At 40.7% G+C, this 18,839-nt stretch overlaps 1 protein-coding gene across 1 annotated transcript in view; it reads left to right on the top strand.

Annotated features, from left to right (window-relative positions):
• The first annotated feature begins 7,228 nt into the window (after positions 1-7,228).
• LOC108792776 (tubby-related protein 1-like) overlaps positions 7,229-18,839 on the top strand; it is a 22,611-nt gene continuing 11,000 nt past the window's right edge. Inside the window, exons 1-7 of the mRNA XM_018563637.1 lie at positions 7,229-7,264; positions 10,137-10,242; positions 11,541-11,681; positions 12,560-12,664; positions 16,414-16,524; positions 16,955-17,080; positions 18,502-18,587. Coding sequence (XP_018419139.1) covers positions 7,229-7,264; positions 10,137-10,242; positions 11,541-11,681; positions 12,560-12,664; positions 16,414-16,524; positions 16,955-17,080; positions 18,502-18,587 — 711 coding nt within the window. The remainder of the gene's footprint in view (positions 7,265-10,136; positions 10,243-11,540; positions 11,682-12,559; positions 12,665-16,413; positions 16,525-16,954; positions 17,081-18,501; positions 18,588-18,839) is intronic.

The raw sequence follows: 18,839 nt of genomic DNA, 5'->3' as shown, positions 1-18,839 counted from the left end.
ACCTATGATTCACACAACGCTTGCCGTCCGCCCGTTGTAAATAAATGGACATACGGCAACCTCTTCTCAGTGGGTTCACTTAATGTATGTCTTTTTTTTCTGCTCATGCGGGGCCCCTAGCACGCGCATGAGCAGATTCTCGCGGAAGATGTTTACAGCCTGTTCCATACAAGCATTTGGGTGGCTCCACAGCCATCCGATCACTTGTATGTTAACAAAGAATATGCGCCCCCCCCGTTGCTGCCGCTCTTCACCGCCGCTGCTGGTTATCCCAGGCTCCGCTGTCGCCCCTCTGGGCCCGCCACAGCGACTGGTCACACTGTAAACTGTATTCAATGTGTATTACATCACTTCCGCCTTTAGCTGTCATTTCTCTGGCTGCTATAGCCAGTGAAGAAGCTGGTGAAGCAGATCCCTGCTTCATTAGCTTCTTTGGGGGTCCCTAGGTGACATTAGGGGTCTTAGAGACACCTGATGTCTCCATATTGTCTCCATTTTGCTATCACACAGGGGGTTTATTAGCCCCGTATGTACAGTAATAGCAATAAAGTTAAGTGTAAAAAAAAAAAAAGTTTAAAAAAAATGAAAGTCACCTATAACAAAAAATTTTATTTTTTTTAAGTCTAATGCCCCCACGTGCACGCACATATCATCGTAAATACACGTTGGGTCCACCTATATGCAAAAACAATGATTATGCCATAAATGTTACATATCACCACGGAGTGAGAGCAATAATTCTAGGGCCATTAATCACTGTTAACACTAAACTGATGAGCAGTAAAAGCTTTTAAATCATTGCCTATGGCCAATTTTAGGTATGGTAGTGTTTTGCGATTTTGCAGGCACGCACAATTTTAAAGCTTGGCATGTTTGGTGTCTATTTACCCGACGTGACCCCGTCTTTTATATTTTACCAAAAATTTGGGTAACAATAAAGGTTTTATAACATAATGTAGGGAAAACAGTTTTTTCCCCCAACATTTTATGTACTTTTTTCATTATATAGTAAAAAATAAATACAACTAAAAGAAAGCTCTATGTATCCCCAAAAAAGGGTATAAAATTAATTTCAGTACAGCGTTGCATAAATCTCAGTCAAAGTATTGCAGCGCTGAATATTGAAAAACGGCCTGGCCAGAAAGGGGGTGTAAACACCTGGTCTTCAAGTGGTTAATAGACCTCTAAAGGTTCTTAATTGTTAGGTAAATAAAAAAAAAATGTATGTTCTGCAAACAAAATTATTTGTTTGTGATTGATGCACATTTTTTTAATTTGCATGTTATATATCAGCAGAGACTGACTGAGACTAAAGCTACATCACGCATCCATTTTTTTTTTTCTAGGGAATAACTTTAGGCCCCGTTCACACCATTAATGCACGTCGCAATGAACTGCATTTGTGCACATGTTTTCCCACGTTTGCCACACATCCCTATTGATTTCAATGGGTGTCTGCAATCAAAACAAATGTGGGAAAGTAGCTCATTTAGCAAATTCTGCTACATGCATCCCGTGTTTTCACATGTTTTCCTGGATGTGTTTAGGGTGTCATTAACTAGTAATGGCACCACCAGTTTGTTGCACGTTTTTGATGCCTTCTGTGAATGTGTCAAAGCGTGATTTTTTTCCTGTGTCGAACGCCTAGGTGTGAACGGGGACTTCATTCAGTCTGCCATACTTCACTGGACAGTTATGGGACACACATGTAGCTCAATTCACAAAGTTTTAAAGAGTAATTCCACTTTGGTTGAAAAAAAATCAATCCTCTCTGGGTGATCTGTGTACATTATAGGGATTTAAACAAACTGTGTTGTAGATTTCTACTTGTAGAAAAAGCTGTTTGCTGCAGCATGTAATTTCCAAACTGATCCTTGAATGGTTCTTCATAACCATCTGGTGGGCTCCCTGTGTTCTAATAGGGAAAGGTGCAGTGTCTGCACAGAAGCAGGAAGTGACATTTCTGGGGGCGTTCTGTAGACTGGCTGTGTATGGAACGCCTCCAAGTCGCCATTTTGCATTACATTATTTTGACAGATTTAGAGCATTACAGCAGCTACAGTTTTAAATGGAAAGGGGATTTTTAATAACATTAAATTACAAAATGGCTTGTGGAACAATAATATATTCTATTTTGATTTTTAAAGATTTTTTTCATAATATATTTTTAAAGTGTAGTTACTCTTTTAGGAGAACTATGAGGTGAGTGAATGAAACTGTCACACGTCGGCTCAATAGATCGGGAAGAGAGCAACCACATACCATCGCTCGCTCACTTCTCGATTATCTCCCTGCAGAGAGCTGTGACTGCCACTCACGGCTCCCTGCAGGGATTCCACACACACACACACACACACACACACACCCCCTCCGCTCCGATCCTCCAGTGTTGACTGGCGGAACGGACGGACGGAGGAGGGGGTGGGCAGAGCCAACTGTCACTCACGCATCTGGGTGGATCTCGACAGTAATGTCGGGATCCGTCCCGGCTGCGAAAGTCTCAGTATACCATGAACTGTAGCTCGCGATATACTGAGCTTTAGTATAGAAAGGATTGTCACCAGCACACCAAAGGTTTTGAAGCAAAAAGCCCTTTATTGACAAATCACCATCCAGATTTGGATGGCGATTTGTCAATAAAGGACTTTTTGCTTCAAAACCTTTGGTGTGCTGGTGACAATCCTTTCTAGATCTGCATTGTTCACGGGGCCATCCGTGGTCACTACAAGCACCCACCTGCTTGGCAGGTTTACTACTATTCCGGTAAGGAGTGCAGCTGGTTCTTGACTACATGTAATACTGAGCTTGGGGTCACGGGAGGTGGTTAGTATATGTTATCCCGTGACCCTTAGGAGAACTATGGGGAAAAACACTTACCCCATATTTCTCCTTTAAGCTTTAGCCAGGAGACTGCAATTGTTTTCAAATATCATTGGACTGAATATCCTGGTATGTTAGCTTTGTGAATTGAGCCTATGGTCAGTGCAATTCTCTGATAATTTCCCAGGTGCTAGGAGCAACTGTGAGATGGACTTTGTTTTATAGACTGATATGGTAATAAATACTGATCAGCTTTGCTTGTATACATTAGTTAATGGAAACCTGTGCTGGGAGAAATATAGAAGGTGCAGCTGCTGACTTTTTTTTTCTGATATGAACTAGTTGTCTGACTAGTTGTCTCTGACTTCTATACTTTTAGAGACACTGATGCAGAACAAATATACAACAAGTAAAGTTAGAATAATGTCAGAAGTTCTTCCTTTGTATTTTATGTGAGAATCTATTGAAGCTATTGGTTTGGCATGACGACCTGGAAAACAATTGGCCATGGCAGCCTATATATTTATTATTTTCCCTTTAAAATAGTTCCTTTTTCTTAAAACAGTTGGCTTTAACATATTCCCAAGTAAAGACTTGCTTCACAGTTAGGACATAGAGGGGACACAGATATAGTTAGGTGGAGTTTAACAGTTATATAGGTATTTGGCTTCTGAAAATCATAAGGGCAATCATGTGCAGTATTGTGTAAAAACTCTGTTCTCATGGATGATACATAAATAAACTGTAATATAAGTGACTTGTAAATATAATTCAAATGTTAAGTTTAAAAGATGATGAATTGAAGGGAAAGAGGACAATTGCCACACAAAGTAACACAAAAAAACCCACAAATTATAGTACCTAAAAAAACACCAGCAACTGTGAAATCACAAACAACAACCAAGAAAGGATAAAAATGCATTTAAAATGAACTATTCATTAAATACCTAGTCCACCCAAAACTGATATTTAATTTTTCCCCCTACATTCTAGAGATTTAAAACACATAGGGGGTTATTCACAAAGCTGCCGAAGTCAGCCAAGTGAATAACCCAACTAAAGTGAAGTGAGCCGGAGGCTATTCAGCTATTCACTTCAGTCTTGTACGGCTGATTTCAGCCGTACATCAGCTGACCCGGAGTGCAGCAGGAGTTCAACTCAGCCGATCCAACATCTGGATCGGTTGTGCCGAAGCGCCGGCAGCTCACTTGCTGCCATTCGCTCCTATTCTCAGCGGCATTCGGCTCGGCTGTTCTGCTCGGTACATCAGAGGTACAGAGCAGAATAGAAGTGAAAAGAATGAGAGAAAAAAAAGTTGAAAAATCATTTTAAAAATGATTAAAAAATAGGAAAATTAAAAAAAAAGAAAATATTTTAAAGAAGAAAAGAAAAGCAATTGGGCGTAGCTAGCGGTGGCTGGGCCAATCACACGCCTCCCTGATGGTATGGCATGATGAATAAGTATCTGCTTATAATTCTCAGCATTGAGGGCACCATTGATCCTGACCAAATGTCCAACATGGCAGCAATCCAGCCCCAGACTTGCAAGGAACCTCCACCATGCTTCACTGTTACTGCACACACTCATTTTTGTACTGATCTCCAGCCCTTTGGCGTACCCATTGAACAGTGTTTGTTAAAATTTGTTTTTGCATTGGTACATGTCCCCCAGATCAGTGGCCAGATTCCTATGCCCTTTTTGACAGCCCCTTGCCTATTAGCCTTGAAAATAGAGATAATTGATTTTCAAGATTAACCTCCCATTGACTTTAATGGGATTCGCATTAAAGTTCAGTTTAATGCATCTGCAAATTGAAACGAATCTAGTTTATCCATCACTATTTAGAGGTGCTTTGATGCAGCAGTGTGGCTTTGCAAATGTATGTAACTAAAACTTTAGTTTTTATCCTGGATAGTTAAGTTATGGTATTTTTGCTAGCTGGCTTAAATGTGTGCTGGGGATCCCATTTGAATTGTTATGTGTTGACTAACCAGTGAGAATTGCAGAGAGTAGGACCGTAGCAATGATTGCTGTGAGTGCGACCTTAGTGATCTAGAGCAGTGGTCCCCAACCCCCGGGCCGGTACCGGTCCGTGGATCAAATGGTACCGGGCCGCCCAAGGAACGTGTGCGACTTTCCATGGACGAGAGGTTTAAGGCCGTGACACACTGCAGGCGAAGCAGCGTGGCGCACAGGCGAGCGGCGACTCGTGGTCCTTCGCCTGCAGTGTGTCTAGTTCCGATCCCCCGCTCTGCCCGGCGACAGCGTGCGTAGCGCAGCGTCGTGAGATGAAAAAGTTCATTAGCTCTTAGAATTCTTGGAGGAAGTAGAGTAGCAGGTTGTGGTGTTATGCAATTGTGATATCCTGCCATCTGTTCATGACTTGGCCTCTGGGGACAGAACATGTCTGTGATATGGATGTATAGAGGGAATTAATAAGAGTTGATATCACATTATAGAGGGAGTGGATATCACCAGAGATATTATAATCTGTTGTTTACAGAAAACCAGACGTCACCATTGTAATTTGAATAGGCAGCTCAGGCCTAATTGACACGCAGCTGCTAAATGGCCCCCTGTATGGTGCATGCAGGGGCGTAACTAGAAATCACAGGGCCCCATAGCAAAATTTTGTATAGGGCCCCTCAACCTCCTCTGGTGCTTGAACTACAGTATATGTTATCATTATTATTATTATTATTAATATATAATACAATTAAATGCATTTTGCAATAGATCACTGTCCCTGAATCCGTCCAGAGACAATGATCTATTTAAAACCACATTTAATCATATCACGTACATTACATGCGTATTGCCGCACAGGTATGGCCACTGTCACCCAGTCATTAACTTCCGTGGGTACAGTGGCCACATCTAAGTGGGACACCTGACATTCCTGCCGCAAGAATCCATATGTTTCTCCTGCTGTAATGCCAGAACGCCCGGTGTGAACGAGGGCTACTCCTTTAACAGAGCCACCAATGAAGCTGGGAAAATGGAATTTGCAATGACACAAGGGGGGGTTATAATTATATTTATAATTATAACTTAAACTTAACATTAACTTCCGTGGGTACAGTGGCCACATCTAAGTGGGACGCCTGACATTCCTGCCGCAAGAATCCATATGTTTCTCCTGCTGTAATGCCAGAACTAGAAAAAAACATGGTACCTGCATGAATCTATAACTAGCCTTTACGGCAGGGTGCACATTGGGAAGGCTTACAACAATACAAAACACAGAAAATCCCCAGCTCACCTGCCAGCTAGCCTGCAACCAAACAAATTGCCCTGTCAACAGTATGCGTTAAAATCAGAGGTTTTAGTTGCACAAACTTTTGGCCAAAAATATGTAGAAGCCACACTGCCGCGCCAAGGCACCTCTGCAAAGTGTGGTCCTAACTCTATGTATCTGAGTCTCCAAGTGTGAGCATATTAATGCAGTCGATAAATTGCATGTAGGTGTACCAGGAGGTCGCCAACTCTTCCTAATAAGGTGCAGGGACGCACTGGAGGCCCAGCAACCAAAAATGCACGCTGGGACCCCAGTGCGTCCTCTCAACCAAAAATAGTCAAACTAGAAAAAAAACATGGTACCTGCATGAATCTATAACTAGCCTTTACGGCAGGGTGCACATTGGGAAGGCTTACAACAATACAAAACACAGAAATCTTGGCGCGGCAGTGTGGCTTCTACATATTTTTGGCCAAAAGTTTGTGCAACTAAAACCTCTGATTGTAATGCCAGAACGGCCGGAGTGAACCAGGCCTACTTCTTTAACAGAGCCACCAATAAAGCTGGGAAAATGGAATTTGCAATGACACACGGGGGGTTATAATTATATTTATAATTATAACTTAAACTTAACATTAACTTCCGTGGGTATAGTGGCCACATCTAAGTGGGACACCTGACATTCCTGCCGCAAGAATCCATATGTTTCTCCTGCTGTAGCGCCAGAACGACCGGAGTGAACGAGGCCTACTTCTTTAACAGAGCCACCAATAAAGCTGGGGAAATGGAATTTGCAATGACACAAGGGGGGTTATAATTAGACTTAAAAAAACACTGGGGTTTATAATTTGAAATCCCAAGTTTCCCCAGCTTCCCTGGTGTGGTAGTGTTATTTTAAGTTATAATTACACTGCCACACCAAAGAAGGATTACACAGTGCAATATAACTAATTTTCCTTAATTTATTGTGTGTGGCAGAGTAAGTATAACTTAAAATAACAGTTACACCAGTGAAGCTGGGAAAAGTGGGGTTACAAAGTGGGTGCAGTGTGGATACACAGTGTGGGTGGTGTGGATGCACAGTATGAGCAGTGTGGATACACAGTGTTGGCAGTGTGGGTGCACAGTATGAGTGGGCACTGTGGGTGGGTGGGCACTGTGGGTGGGCGATGCGGGTGCACAGAGTGGATGGTTGGTGTGGTCGGGTGAGTAGGTGCACAGAGAGGGTGGATGGTAAGGGTGGGTGCACAGAGTGGGGGGTGGTCGCACAGAGTGGGTGGGCAGTGTGGATGCAAAGCATCTCACCTCTTTTCCCCTTGCTAGCTTCTTTCTCTACTCTACAACTCTAGGACCTGACTCCCCCCTGTCCCACCCCCCCCTATTGAGTAGCCTTGGAGTGGGAAGGGCAATTTGCATATTAGTGAGCATGGCAGGATTTGCATATGAATAAACTACTGCGGCTCATTAATATGCAAATCACACAATTACCATATGAATGTGCCGCAGATATTGTTAATGGCTCCTGCAGCTATCTTTTGTTGCTTTTCCTTTCTATTACAAAAAAACAACTAAAACAGCTTAATCCCAGGCCTTTGGAAAGCTTTTAAAGTGTGTATTTACACTCTTTTTGGAGGATGATTTTGTCCCAATCCCCCCCTCTTTGATTATGATGTACCCTTTCTAGAAATATTGAACTTTAGGCCATTGCAGGAGCCCCCATGTTTAAATGCAAAATGTCACGCCACTGGTGAAAGGAAATTCACAGTACAGTATCCACAGTATCATGAGAGCATCCTGTATTCAATATTGATTTGTAAAACAAAAGTTTTATATACATATTGTAAAACAAAAACATTAAGGGGGTTATTCATGAAAGAACCGCAGACTCACTGAAGTGACCATCACTGTTAGAAGATCTACTAGAAAACCGTCACTGCTAGCTCCGCCCAATTGTTTTTTTTAATTTTTTATAATATCTTTATTTATTTTTTCTACTATTTACGGAGCAGAATAGCCAAGCCGAATGAGTAATAAGACCATTATTACATAGTATTTGTTACATAGTTACAAATACTATGTAACTATTGTGATGTTTGGGGAATTAGCTGGACCGCAGGACACAGGCTTTCTCAGACAAACTGCATTTATTTTCCACAGCAGCAACAATAAACAGTCATTTCCTTCAGTACAGCAAAACAACTTAAAAGATTACTTCCTTCCGCATAGAAATAATACACTGTACCGTTTGCTTCCTTCAGCACAGGAAAGAATAACAGCCTCACCGGCTTGGAGGGTTTCAGTCCACAAGGTTATCACACTCTTAACTTCAGAGTTTCTCTCTCTCAGCCCACAGGCTCCCAGTAAAGTTCAGCTGCTTCAAAGCACCAGTACTTCCATCTGCTCCACAGCCTTGTCTGCAAACATTAATCAGGGCTTCTCTCTCCCCCTCTGTCTCTAGCTTCCTATCCTTTTGAACACACTTCCTGCAGAAACTGTTAACCCATTTCTGTCCCTTAAAGGGACCACAACCCGAACAAAGGGAAATATACACTTCTCCCAGGACCCATCTTCTGGCGTCCTGTACACTATGTAACTATGAATGCCGCTCGGTGGCATTCGGATATTCACTCACTGCCGTTCAGCCTCTATGTGAATAGTGGCGAACGGCAGTGAGTGAGCTGCCGGAGCTTCAGGTCAGCTGATTCAGATGTCCAGAGTCCTGATCCAGCTGATCCAGAGTTCTTCTGCACTTAGGCTCAGCTGAACATGCAGAGCATGTTCGGCTGACCGAAGGCAGCCATACAGAGCCGATGTACGGCTGATTTCAGCCGATGTACGGCTGAAATCAGCCGTACCAGTCAGAAGTGAATAGCCGAACAGCGTTCAGCTCACTTCCCTTCGGCTCGGTTATTCACTCGGCTGCCTTCGGCAAGTTAGTATGTAGGACATAGTATAACATGTATGTAGGGATGCACCAATACCGGTATCAGTGCCAATACTGGGCATTTTCAGGAGTACTCGTACTTTTGAAAATGCCTCGATACTAAGCGCCTATAGTGGCGCTGTAAATTTGCAATGCTGTAAACTAGCGCCATGGTTCACAGAAAGGCTGCCAAGTTCTCCCTCTTGTAGAGGCCACACATTTCCTCCTTCCTGAAACCACGCCGCCCACACCTGCCACTGAGACCAACTGGAACCCCCGGTGAGACCCTGCACAGCCTCCTGAAACCCCACATAGCCCTTCTAAGACCCCACACTGCCCCTGAGATACTCCATTGGAGACATCAGGCAGGCACCCTGGAGCAGTACAAAATATGTAGCTTCATATTATTCTGCATTGATGTATAATGCATTGCTAGGATTTGTAGTCCTCTATAGCCAGTTGCCATTCGGCATTGTTGTATAATGTATTGCTGGGATTTGTAGTTCTCTATAGCTGGTAGTATTCTGCATTGCTGTATAATGTATCACTGGGATTCGTAAAGTATCGTAATTGGTATTGGCGAGTACTTGAGGAAAACTATCGATACTCAGACTCGGTATGGAAAAAATTATATTTGTGCTTCCCTACATGTATGACATACAATTATGTCATACAAGATAAAGTTTTGATTTATTGTTTTTTTCAGCACAGGACGCAGAATGTGATCAGCTAATAATTATGAGCTATATATTTTAATGGTCTTCTGTCATAAAGTTATTTTATGACTAAGCATGTTTCTGCTACCACTAACATCAGCTGTAATAGCCGGTTTTAAAAAGTGCCAGAGAACAGAGAGATTATTAAACCACAGAATTATTATCCTTGTGAGTACTGGCTGGACATCGGCTTCTTTCCTGCATCAGTCTCCAGGTATGACTCTTATATCAGGGGTTTCTGGCTGGAGTGGCTGGTTGTGTACTGTTAAATAGGTTATATTGACATCACCTGGCTATACAGTGGAGTCAAGGGTTATGAATCACATTCATAAATGTCATAGTAAAAGCTGAAAAATTATAGGATATTGTAAAAATTCTAAATAATGATAGGAAGGATGATGATGATCATCATTATTATTATTATTAATAATGTTATAGGCATCAAAGCAGAAATTAGAAGATAAAGACTCCAAGAATAAAGCAGAAAATAAAAAAACAAAGGGGAAAAAAGAAGACACTACAGGCACTGAAGAAAAATCTCCAGGTGAGAAAGAAATGTGAACAAAGTATGTGAACATGAAAAATGTGAACTAAATGTACCACAGGGATAAAGACAGTGGTATAAAATATCCATATAAAGTTCCCTGAAACTTTATTTGGGCTGGTGTTGAAACACTTTGAATGTAGTAAACATCCAAGTAGATTGGACCATTATTGCCTTGTTCAATAAATGATGTAATTGATTGTATACACATTTGTTTTGTGTTTTCCCTTGCTCTAATGGGAAAACACAACATAGCTACATAGTTAGTCAGGTTGAAAACAGACACATGTCCATCGAGTTCAACCTATAGAGATATGAAAGGAAGAAAAGCCTAAACAGAATGATATGCCCCCAAATTACCCACTGTTGATCCAGATATATTTAGGGTTTGGTGGTTAAGCTTAAAGCCCATTTCCACCTTTGCAGAGTTATTTAAAAAAAAAAAACATATGCCAGCAATGAACACTAAGAGGGTTATTCACAAAATGGTGAAGAGTTTGGAGAAGGCAGGAGATGTGAACAATCTAGCACAACATAGCTGAATTGGAGATTCAGCTATGTTGAATCTGCCTTCTGCCTGCTTCTCCTTGTTCACTTCTCCTGCCTTCTCCAAACTCTTCACCCTTTAGTGAAAAACCCATGAGTGTACACAAAGTAGGCATATGCAGTCGCTGTATATGAAAACAGAATCTTACATTTTTTGTTAGCTTTCCTCTTCATATTCTCATGGAAATGCCTCTGTGTTTTGCAAGCTCTTTTTGAGCTCTCCCATTCGTTAGTATTCATAGTGGCACTCTCCCCTCCCTCTTCCCCCAGACTTTTTTATTTTTAGGCTCCAGGCCTAATAAAATCTTCATTAAAAAAAATGAGGAAAGTCTAACATGTGAGTCATGAAAATGTGCACATGTATACATCATCACTGCACCACTTCATTACCATAATAAATGCTCATTATTACAACGGTGGAAATGGTCTTTAAAGACAGACAACCAACAATAAATACAACAAAGTTGCCATTGGGCTTAAGGAAAAATTATACAGGGTATGTTAATTTTAAAATTGTTTCTTAATATGAATCTACTAAAACACAATCTACAGAATCTGCTTCAAGTAAGTGCATATCATTCAGGCCCTTCAATTTACAAGACAATCAGCATTGCCCATTGTCAGAGAAAAGTACTATACATAGTGCCCTGCAGCCCATAGTCTCTCTGTTTGAGAACTAGTGTAAAATAATACCACAATGTTTATATCTATATACTATATCTATATAATATATATTATATTTGTAATTAAAGCAACTAAGAAAGTAAAAAAGAAGAAGGAAGAAGATAACAAAGACAAAGAAGTTAAAAAGAAGTCCAAAGAATCTACGGGGGGTAAAAAGGAGACAACAATATCACGCTTCAGTGCCACAAAAACTTCCAAACAAAAAACAGGTGAGATATCTTTTATCAAATGATCTCTTAATGGCATATAGTGTAGTAAAAAAAGATGAATATTGTCTAAATATGTAATACCACACAGATACTAAAGCATTTTATAGATGTGAAATTGAGAACAAGGTATTATGAAATAAAAGTGCAGTATGATCTCATGAGTTTTTTTTATGTTGGCAAGGGTATTGACTAGAATAGATAGCTTAGAAAAAAAGATAATGTTGTTTGTGATTTTAGGACACTGCATTTCTGGCAAGATTGACAGGAATACTTCTTAACATACTGAAAATGTTCTTTCACCTAAAAAAACCGAATGCCACCACATCCAGGGACTGGAAAACTATAATATATTACATTTTTGTTCTAGGATTTAGATATACTTTAAAAGTATTTATGGCCTTTCAAAGAGGTCCCTGCATTGTCCCTGACAATTATTTTAGCTTCTTCCCTTCCTATCTTTGTTTAGGCATCCTCTAGGATCAGACTTTACTTCTGGGCATAAATGTTTGTCCAGGGGTGACTGGTACAGAAAGAGACTCTCATACATGGGTTTGAAGATTATGATAAAATGATGATAAAGAGAGGATATACGAGGGTAACTCTGAAATTTTTTAGATATTCAAAACATAGGTCGTTTATAAATTCTTTACTGCGCATGTGTTAAAATGCAACATCTTCCAGCAGCCGCAAGACACATTACGAAGTGACGAGTCATGCAGCTGCAACGAGAGTACTACCGCGCTATGATTTTGTATGATTCTTGTATTTATACTGCACCGATGCCTAGTGATCAGTGGTTTATACTTTGCATACATTGGTATTGTTATAATAATCTATTTGACAAGGTTCATTTGCTATTCATTTGAAATTCAATTTAGAATCAGAGAAGGATTCAGAGGAGGAAAAGGTTGTCAAAAAGGCAAAAAAGAAGGAGGTGAATAAAACAGAATCAGAGAACAACAACAAACAGAAAAAGACAAAAGGTGGGTGATCTCGAAACATCACAATGCAAAAAAAAATACAATACCTAACAGGGAAAATAATGGTTGGCAAGGGTCATTTCTAGTCAGACAGTACACTTGCCCACCCCTTCTAATAAAATATTGGTCATCCACAAGGCATCCTAGTTTTAAACCTAGGGCTTAATGGATGTCCAGGGGACAGCTACAACCTTCAGGCTTCTGCAGGAAACCAGAGAGATTGTGCAATTGGTCAAATATGGGCACCTGTCTGTAGCTTCACAAAGCTTGATGCACTTGTAGGCAGTTAATGCACGATGAGGCTATGCCAGTACAACAATACAAATAGTACGCTTTGTCTGTGCTTACTGTATTGTGCTAGCAACATCAATCTAAGGGATGGGAGGCTAAAACCGCTACCTTCTTTAGGGTCCTATTCTGCCTTAATTCATGTCTAGATACCACAGTATTAGAAATAGTGATGAGAGAACGTGCTTGTGTTCGATTTGTAGGCTGCTCATCTAACTCATAAATTCTGGAAATAGTAAACTTTAATCTGAACCCTTTGGAAGTCAAAGGTCAAATCTTGAAAATCAATTCTAGTCAATTTAATCGCTAATATGCAAGAGATTGTTAAACAAAGGGCATTAAGAGCCGGGCGTGACATTGAGAGACAATGTAAAGAAACATTTTAAAAGTCGTGTTCAGCAGGTGGAGGGTCCTCCATTTTATGCAACTTCAGTTACATGCTTGGGAGATGCCTTTAAGCTGTGTGTGGTGGTACAGAGCAGTACAATTCTCACAGACAGTGTCAGCTATAAAACATGCTGGCATCACATAATTTGCATGTGTAATACATTTTTTACCTTTATACTATTGCTTGGCATTAAAAAAACATCACCCCAATCTGATTAATTATTAATAACTATGAAAATAAAGTTTTATGTGCTTGTGGATGCAACACCTGATTTCTTAAACCATTCATAATAGGCATGAATTGAGAAGTGGGATTAGCAGGCAATCACAACAAATGTAAAGCTATGGAAAAATCTATTCTTTAAAAAATGAATCTTAAAACCTCAACTTTGTATAAATTGACCAGTGGCACAAAAATCTGATAGTACAGTTGGTGTGCTTCTTTTTTATTGCAGTAGCACACTGCATTGTCTTAACATGTCAAAAGAAAGTGCACAAAAGCACTTTAAAACCTCAACCCCCACCTCCTCTCCCATTCTATAATAGGGATTATTTGTAACAGACATGAATTTACCGGTGGGATTAGCAGGCAGCGACAACAAATCTAAAAGCTATAGGAAATTGTACTTTTAAAAAATGTAAGCTTAAGACCTCAGCTTTGTACAAATTGGCCAGTGGCACAACAGTTTGGTAGTGTAGTTGGTGTGCTTCTGAAAATATAGGGGTCTATTCGCTAAGCTGCCGTAGGCAGCCGAGTGAATGACCGACCTAAAGCGAAGTGAGCCGAACGCTGTTCAGCTATTAACTTCAGGCTGGTACGGCTGACTTCAGCCGTATATCGGCTGAAATCAGCGGTACATCGGGTGGCTTCGGGTCGGCCGAACATACTCAGCATGTTCGGCCGACCCGAACTGCAGAAGGAGTTCGGCTCAGACGATCCAACTTCTGGATGGGCTAAGCCGACCCTCCGGCAGGCTACTCACTGCTGTTCGGTCTATTCTTATAGATGCCAAACAGCAGTGATTGAATAGCTGAATGCCGCCGGCTGTTTCTAGATTCCTATTGGCTATTTCAATTTGCAATAGCCAATAGCAAACTATCTATTGTACCCGCCCTCTGCTGCTGTCAATTAGTAGTGGGGATTTGATGGAGAACTGCAGCAGAGGGCGGGTGCAATGCTAGTTTGCTATTGGCTATTGCAAATTGAAATAGCCAATAGGAATCTAGCAATGCATTCCTATGGCCAAAAATTATTATTTTTTATTTTCTATTCTGACACGGCTCCGTGTTAGAATAAAGAAAAAGCAGTGTTTCTCTCCCAGGCGGCTGGGAATCGACTGAGCCGCTCGCCCAAGTTCGGGAGCTGTATGGGCTATAGTGAATACTACTGAACCGAAGGGGTCCTGGGGCCGAAGCTAGCCGAAGCATCGGCCGAAGCTACGGCTGGGATCCTTCGGCTGCTTCGTGAATAGACCCCATAGACTTCAGGTATGTGTTTGAGGAGCTTCAGGACAGCACTTGAGCACTTGATTAGGCAGCAGATAGAAAGAGTTCTGCAGTGTATCCACATAGTGAAGCAGCACTTCAATGAGAAAAGTAGGCAGCAAAAGACCTGCATTCATGGTCAGGATAAGGTCCTTGAGCTGCCAAGGTGAAAAGAAGAAAGGTTTCCCCTGCATGCATGCAAGTTCAGCAGCATAGGTTTTGGGTTCTGCCCTTTTTGCACCTGCCTCCATCAGTTTATGGCCTATACTGCACCACAGAGGCATGTAACCAGATCCAATTTTTTGCAAGTTCTGCTTGCATTCATATGGACTATGCTGTCAGCACAGACATGTGGTCCAGGAAGTATGGGCTGCATTGGTATATTACCTTGCAGTGGCTGGGAACGATGCAAGGTGGGGGCACCATGCTGTAGCTGGTAGTTCCACCCCATGTCAAGCACCTTGGTAACTGTGACTGTGGCTTAATAACCTCTCCCCATCTTCTCATCAATGGCCTCAAGCAGTCAGTCCTCAGAACCACCAGTTTCCCCCAAGCATCGCTTAGCTTATATAATGTCCAGGCAAAACACTGTCATGCTGTTTTACAGCTGGTATGCCTGGGGATATGAGCCACACTGGGCCATATACTCTGTAGGGACAGGCAGGCTGAAAGGTGGCTGACCCCATGCCAGCTTGTGCCAAGCCACAAATGACCAGAATGTTGAACATCAATGAGACTCTTGTGTTCATGCTGGAGCACACACTGCATGGTGTAATAGACTGGCCACTGGAGGCACAGCAGCATGAGGAAGGGGAAAACTGCCTGTTGTTGCAGGGCCAGTAAGATCCTTTGTCTACTGCCTCCACTGTTTAACCAATCCCTTTCCTCCACCACTGAGTGTCCATACTGGACTACTGGCTGGAGGTGGCTCTACATGCTCTTTAGGTACTGGCGTGCCCAAATGCAGCAGGGAGGAGATAAACTATGATAGCCGGGTTGAGCGCTGTGGGAGGAGAGCACTGTGAGTGGCCGGTGTCTCTCCTCCCACACCGCTCAGCCTCCTATCACAGTCCTGCTGAGTGGTGTGTGGGCAGAGACAGACAGCGCTGTCACAGGAGGCTGAGCGCTCCTCCCTACACCACTCGATCAGCCTCCTGTGACAGCGTGTCAGAGAGGCTGATCGTGTCCTCAATCTCTTTTTCGACTTTAAAAGGGAAATATCAGGGGTCTGTTTAGATCCCTAATATTTCCCTAATATTTCCCCGAAGCCCCTAAAAGTAAAGTAAAAAATAAAAATATTTAATAAAAAATTAATTAATACATAAAAATAAATATAAAAAAATAATTAAAAATAACATATTTGAAAAATTTGAAAAAATTAAAGTAAAAAACAGTTTCAGTTTCGGCCTGACAATTTTTTTAATTTTGGTTTCGTTTCAGTTTTAAAATCTCCATTTCGGTTCCACTCTAGTCTGGAGATGATCCAGACATGGTGTGAATGGGCCCTTAATGTTGGCATCTTTAGCAAACTAAAAGTTGACTGTAATGTGAGTCTGGTTTCAGGGGCGAAATTGTCCTTTTTTTCTCCCAAGGAACTAAAAGTGACCTTCAAAGCAAAAATAATGAAGTCAAAACTAAGAAGAAAGATACCGGAAGCATGTTCCAAGCAAACGGCGAGAAAAAAGACAAAAGTAAAAAGAAAGGTATGCTGATATGTATAAGTAAACTATCAATAGAGGCTAAATTAAATCTCAGACGACAATATGATATACCAGTTCTGTTTATTGAAATATTGATCTGAATTTCCATGTAAACATACACAGAGGAATGTGTGGGACACAAATCTTGAATCCATCTATCTTTGAAAGATGAAACACATAATTTTGTAACACAAGAATACACTGTTGTTCCAGTATAAGAGTGTACCCTAGGGGTATCTGCTGCGCATGGATACCTGCACGTTCCTAGGATATGACTGTTTATTAATAGAAAACAGAATTTGAGGCTGACAGACGTAAACATCACAACATCTTGTGTATAGTTCTATGATCTATGGCTATATTGTTATCTATTAGCTATTATACTGTATAAACCTTTAACAGTCTATAATGTTTAATGTTATTTTTCTTCTAGGTACAGCAGGCAGTGATAAAGATTCAGACTCTAGTTCAAAGCCTTTAAAATCTGAAAAGAAAAATACAGCTTCAATGTTTAAGTCCAAAAGCGAAGGAACTACAGACAAAAAAGAGAAGAAAAAAGGTATTGTCAGAATGTAATACTCTTATCAGTAATGATAACAGTATACAATGAGGGGGATTTATCAAAACTGGAGCAGACAAAATCCGGAGCAGTTGCCCAGGGCAACCAATCAGCTGCTCTCTTCAGTTTGATCAGTTAAGAATTTAAAAGTAAAGAGAGAAGCTGATTGGTTGCCATGCACAGCTGCTCCAGATTTTGTCTGCTCCAGTTTTGATAAATTTCCCTCATTGTGTAGAATTTTGAATACTTTAGAACTGTAAAAAATGTGTGCTTTTATAAATTAAAAATACACCAGTTATATTGCAAATATAGATGCAACTCATCATTCTATACTTTCTCTACAGCTATATGGTCTTTGCTGCACCCATGACAGGCTCTGTTCATTGCAATTCTTTAACTTACTCCATTGGGTTTGATGGACAGATCCATTCATCCACAAAGTTAAAGGCAGCATCTTACAGCTGCAGCAAAGCCCACATACCAGAAAAGTAATGGCAGAGTAGTACGCTACATCAATTTCAAACTGGATTTAAAGTGAGCCTGTCATTTTTTATGCAGGACAAAGAAACTGGCTCATTTTAAATATAGCCCAGACAGGTGCTGTTCAGCTTCCAGGGGTGAGGAGAGTTATCCATTAACCTCTATGGTGTCCCCAACAACACACACACACAAAACTACTGGGAGCACCAGAGGACCAATATACTGCATTGGCCCTGGGCAGGCCAGACAGTGAAAAATACAATTCATAGACATTTAACGTAACTTCTTTAAAGTAACTTCTTGGCTGATTGCATTTATTTATTTGTGTGGGTTTTTTTTGGTCAGTGTGTGATTTACAGAATGAGGTGTTTAGTAAGCAAAGTTTATGTACGCTTAGCTTTGGTGAAAAAGGTGAAGCTATTAATTAGGGCTGTGGAAATTAAATCACATTATTATTCTGAGTTGCCCCACTCAAGCAGCGGCCATATTGAGTGGGGCACGTGAGATTAATAACGTGCTGGATTAGTGTGATACTAGTTCATTTTATTACTTCATTGCTGTGCTGTATGTGTATAGGCCAATGTAGTTGGATCTGTATGTGCGTTATAATTATCGAAATTAATCGATTAAAAAAAATTTCGATTAATCGAACACGAAAATTTGATCATTACCAGCCCAACTATTAATGTTTAAACAAAAATCTATTTTTTTTTTTTTTACATTTCCCTCGCACCTAATTAGGTGTTTATACTAAATGCAGGTTCACCTTATTTACTAATATACATTTGCTAAGTGAACAGACTCTACTCCTTTAGTAAATCAACCCCAATGTGTACTTTGGGGTGTACTTTACAACATACAGGTTTATTATAATTTGCATGCAGCAGGAGTTAAGGGAAGTAGCCATTACTAATATGTTATTTGTAACTGTAATCCAGCAGCCTCTTCAAAGGGTGATGAGGAAGAAGAAGAAGGGGCAGTGAAGAACACCAATAAAAAAGGCAAGAAGGGAAAGAAATCCAAAAAGGTACAGCTTCTTAAAATAATTATATTGTGTACATTGTTACAAATATATTGCAAGGTTAAAAACATCAACATATATAGTCTTATTTACAAAACTGTGACATTGTATTCCTATCATGAACCTGCACCTCCTCACCTGGTATACAATAAATAGTTAACCAAGTAATTTCTATGTGATATCATTAGTATACAGTATAACCATGATAATTATAGATATTTTTCCATGGGGAGGTGCTCAACTCTTGATCTTTAGCAA

This window comes from Nanorana parkeri, unplaced genomic scaffold (genome assembly GCF_000935625.1).
Source record: "Nanorana parkeri isolate BGI_ZX_2015 unplaced genomic scaffold, ASM93562v1 scaffold683, whole genome shotgun sequence".
NCBI lineage: Eukaryota > Metazoa > Chordata > Amphibia > Anura > Dicroglossidae > Nanorana > Nanorana parkeri.
The sequence above is the reverse complement of the archived record's forward strand: the minus strand, read 5'-3'. Positions and strand labels throughout refer to the sequence as shown.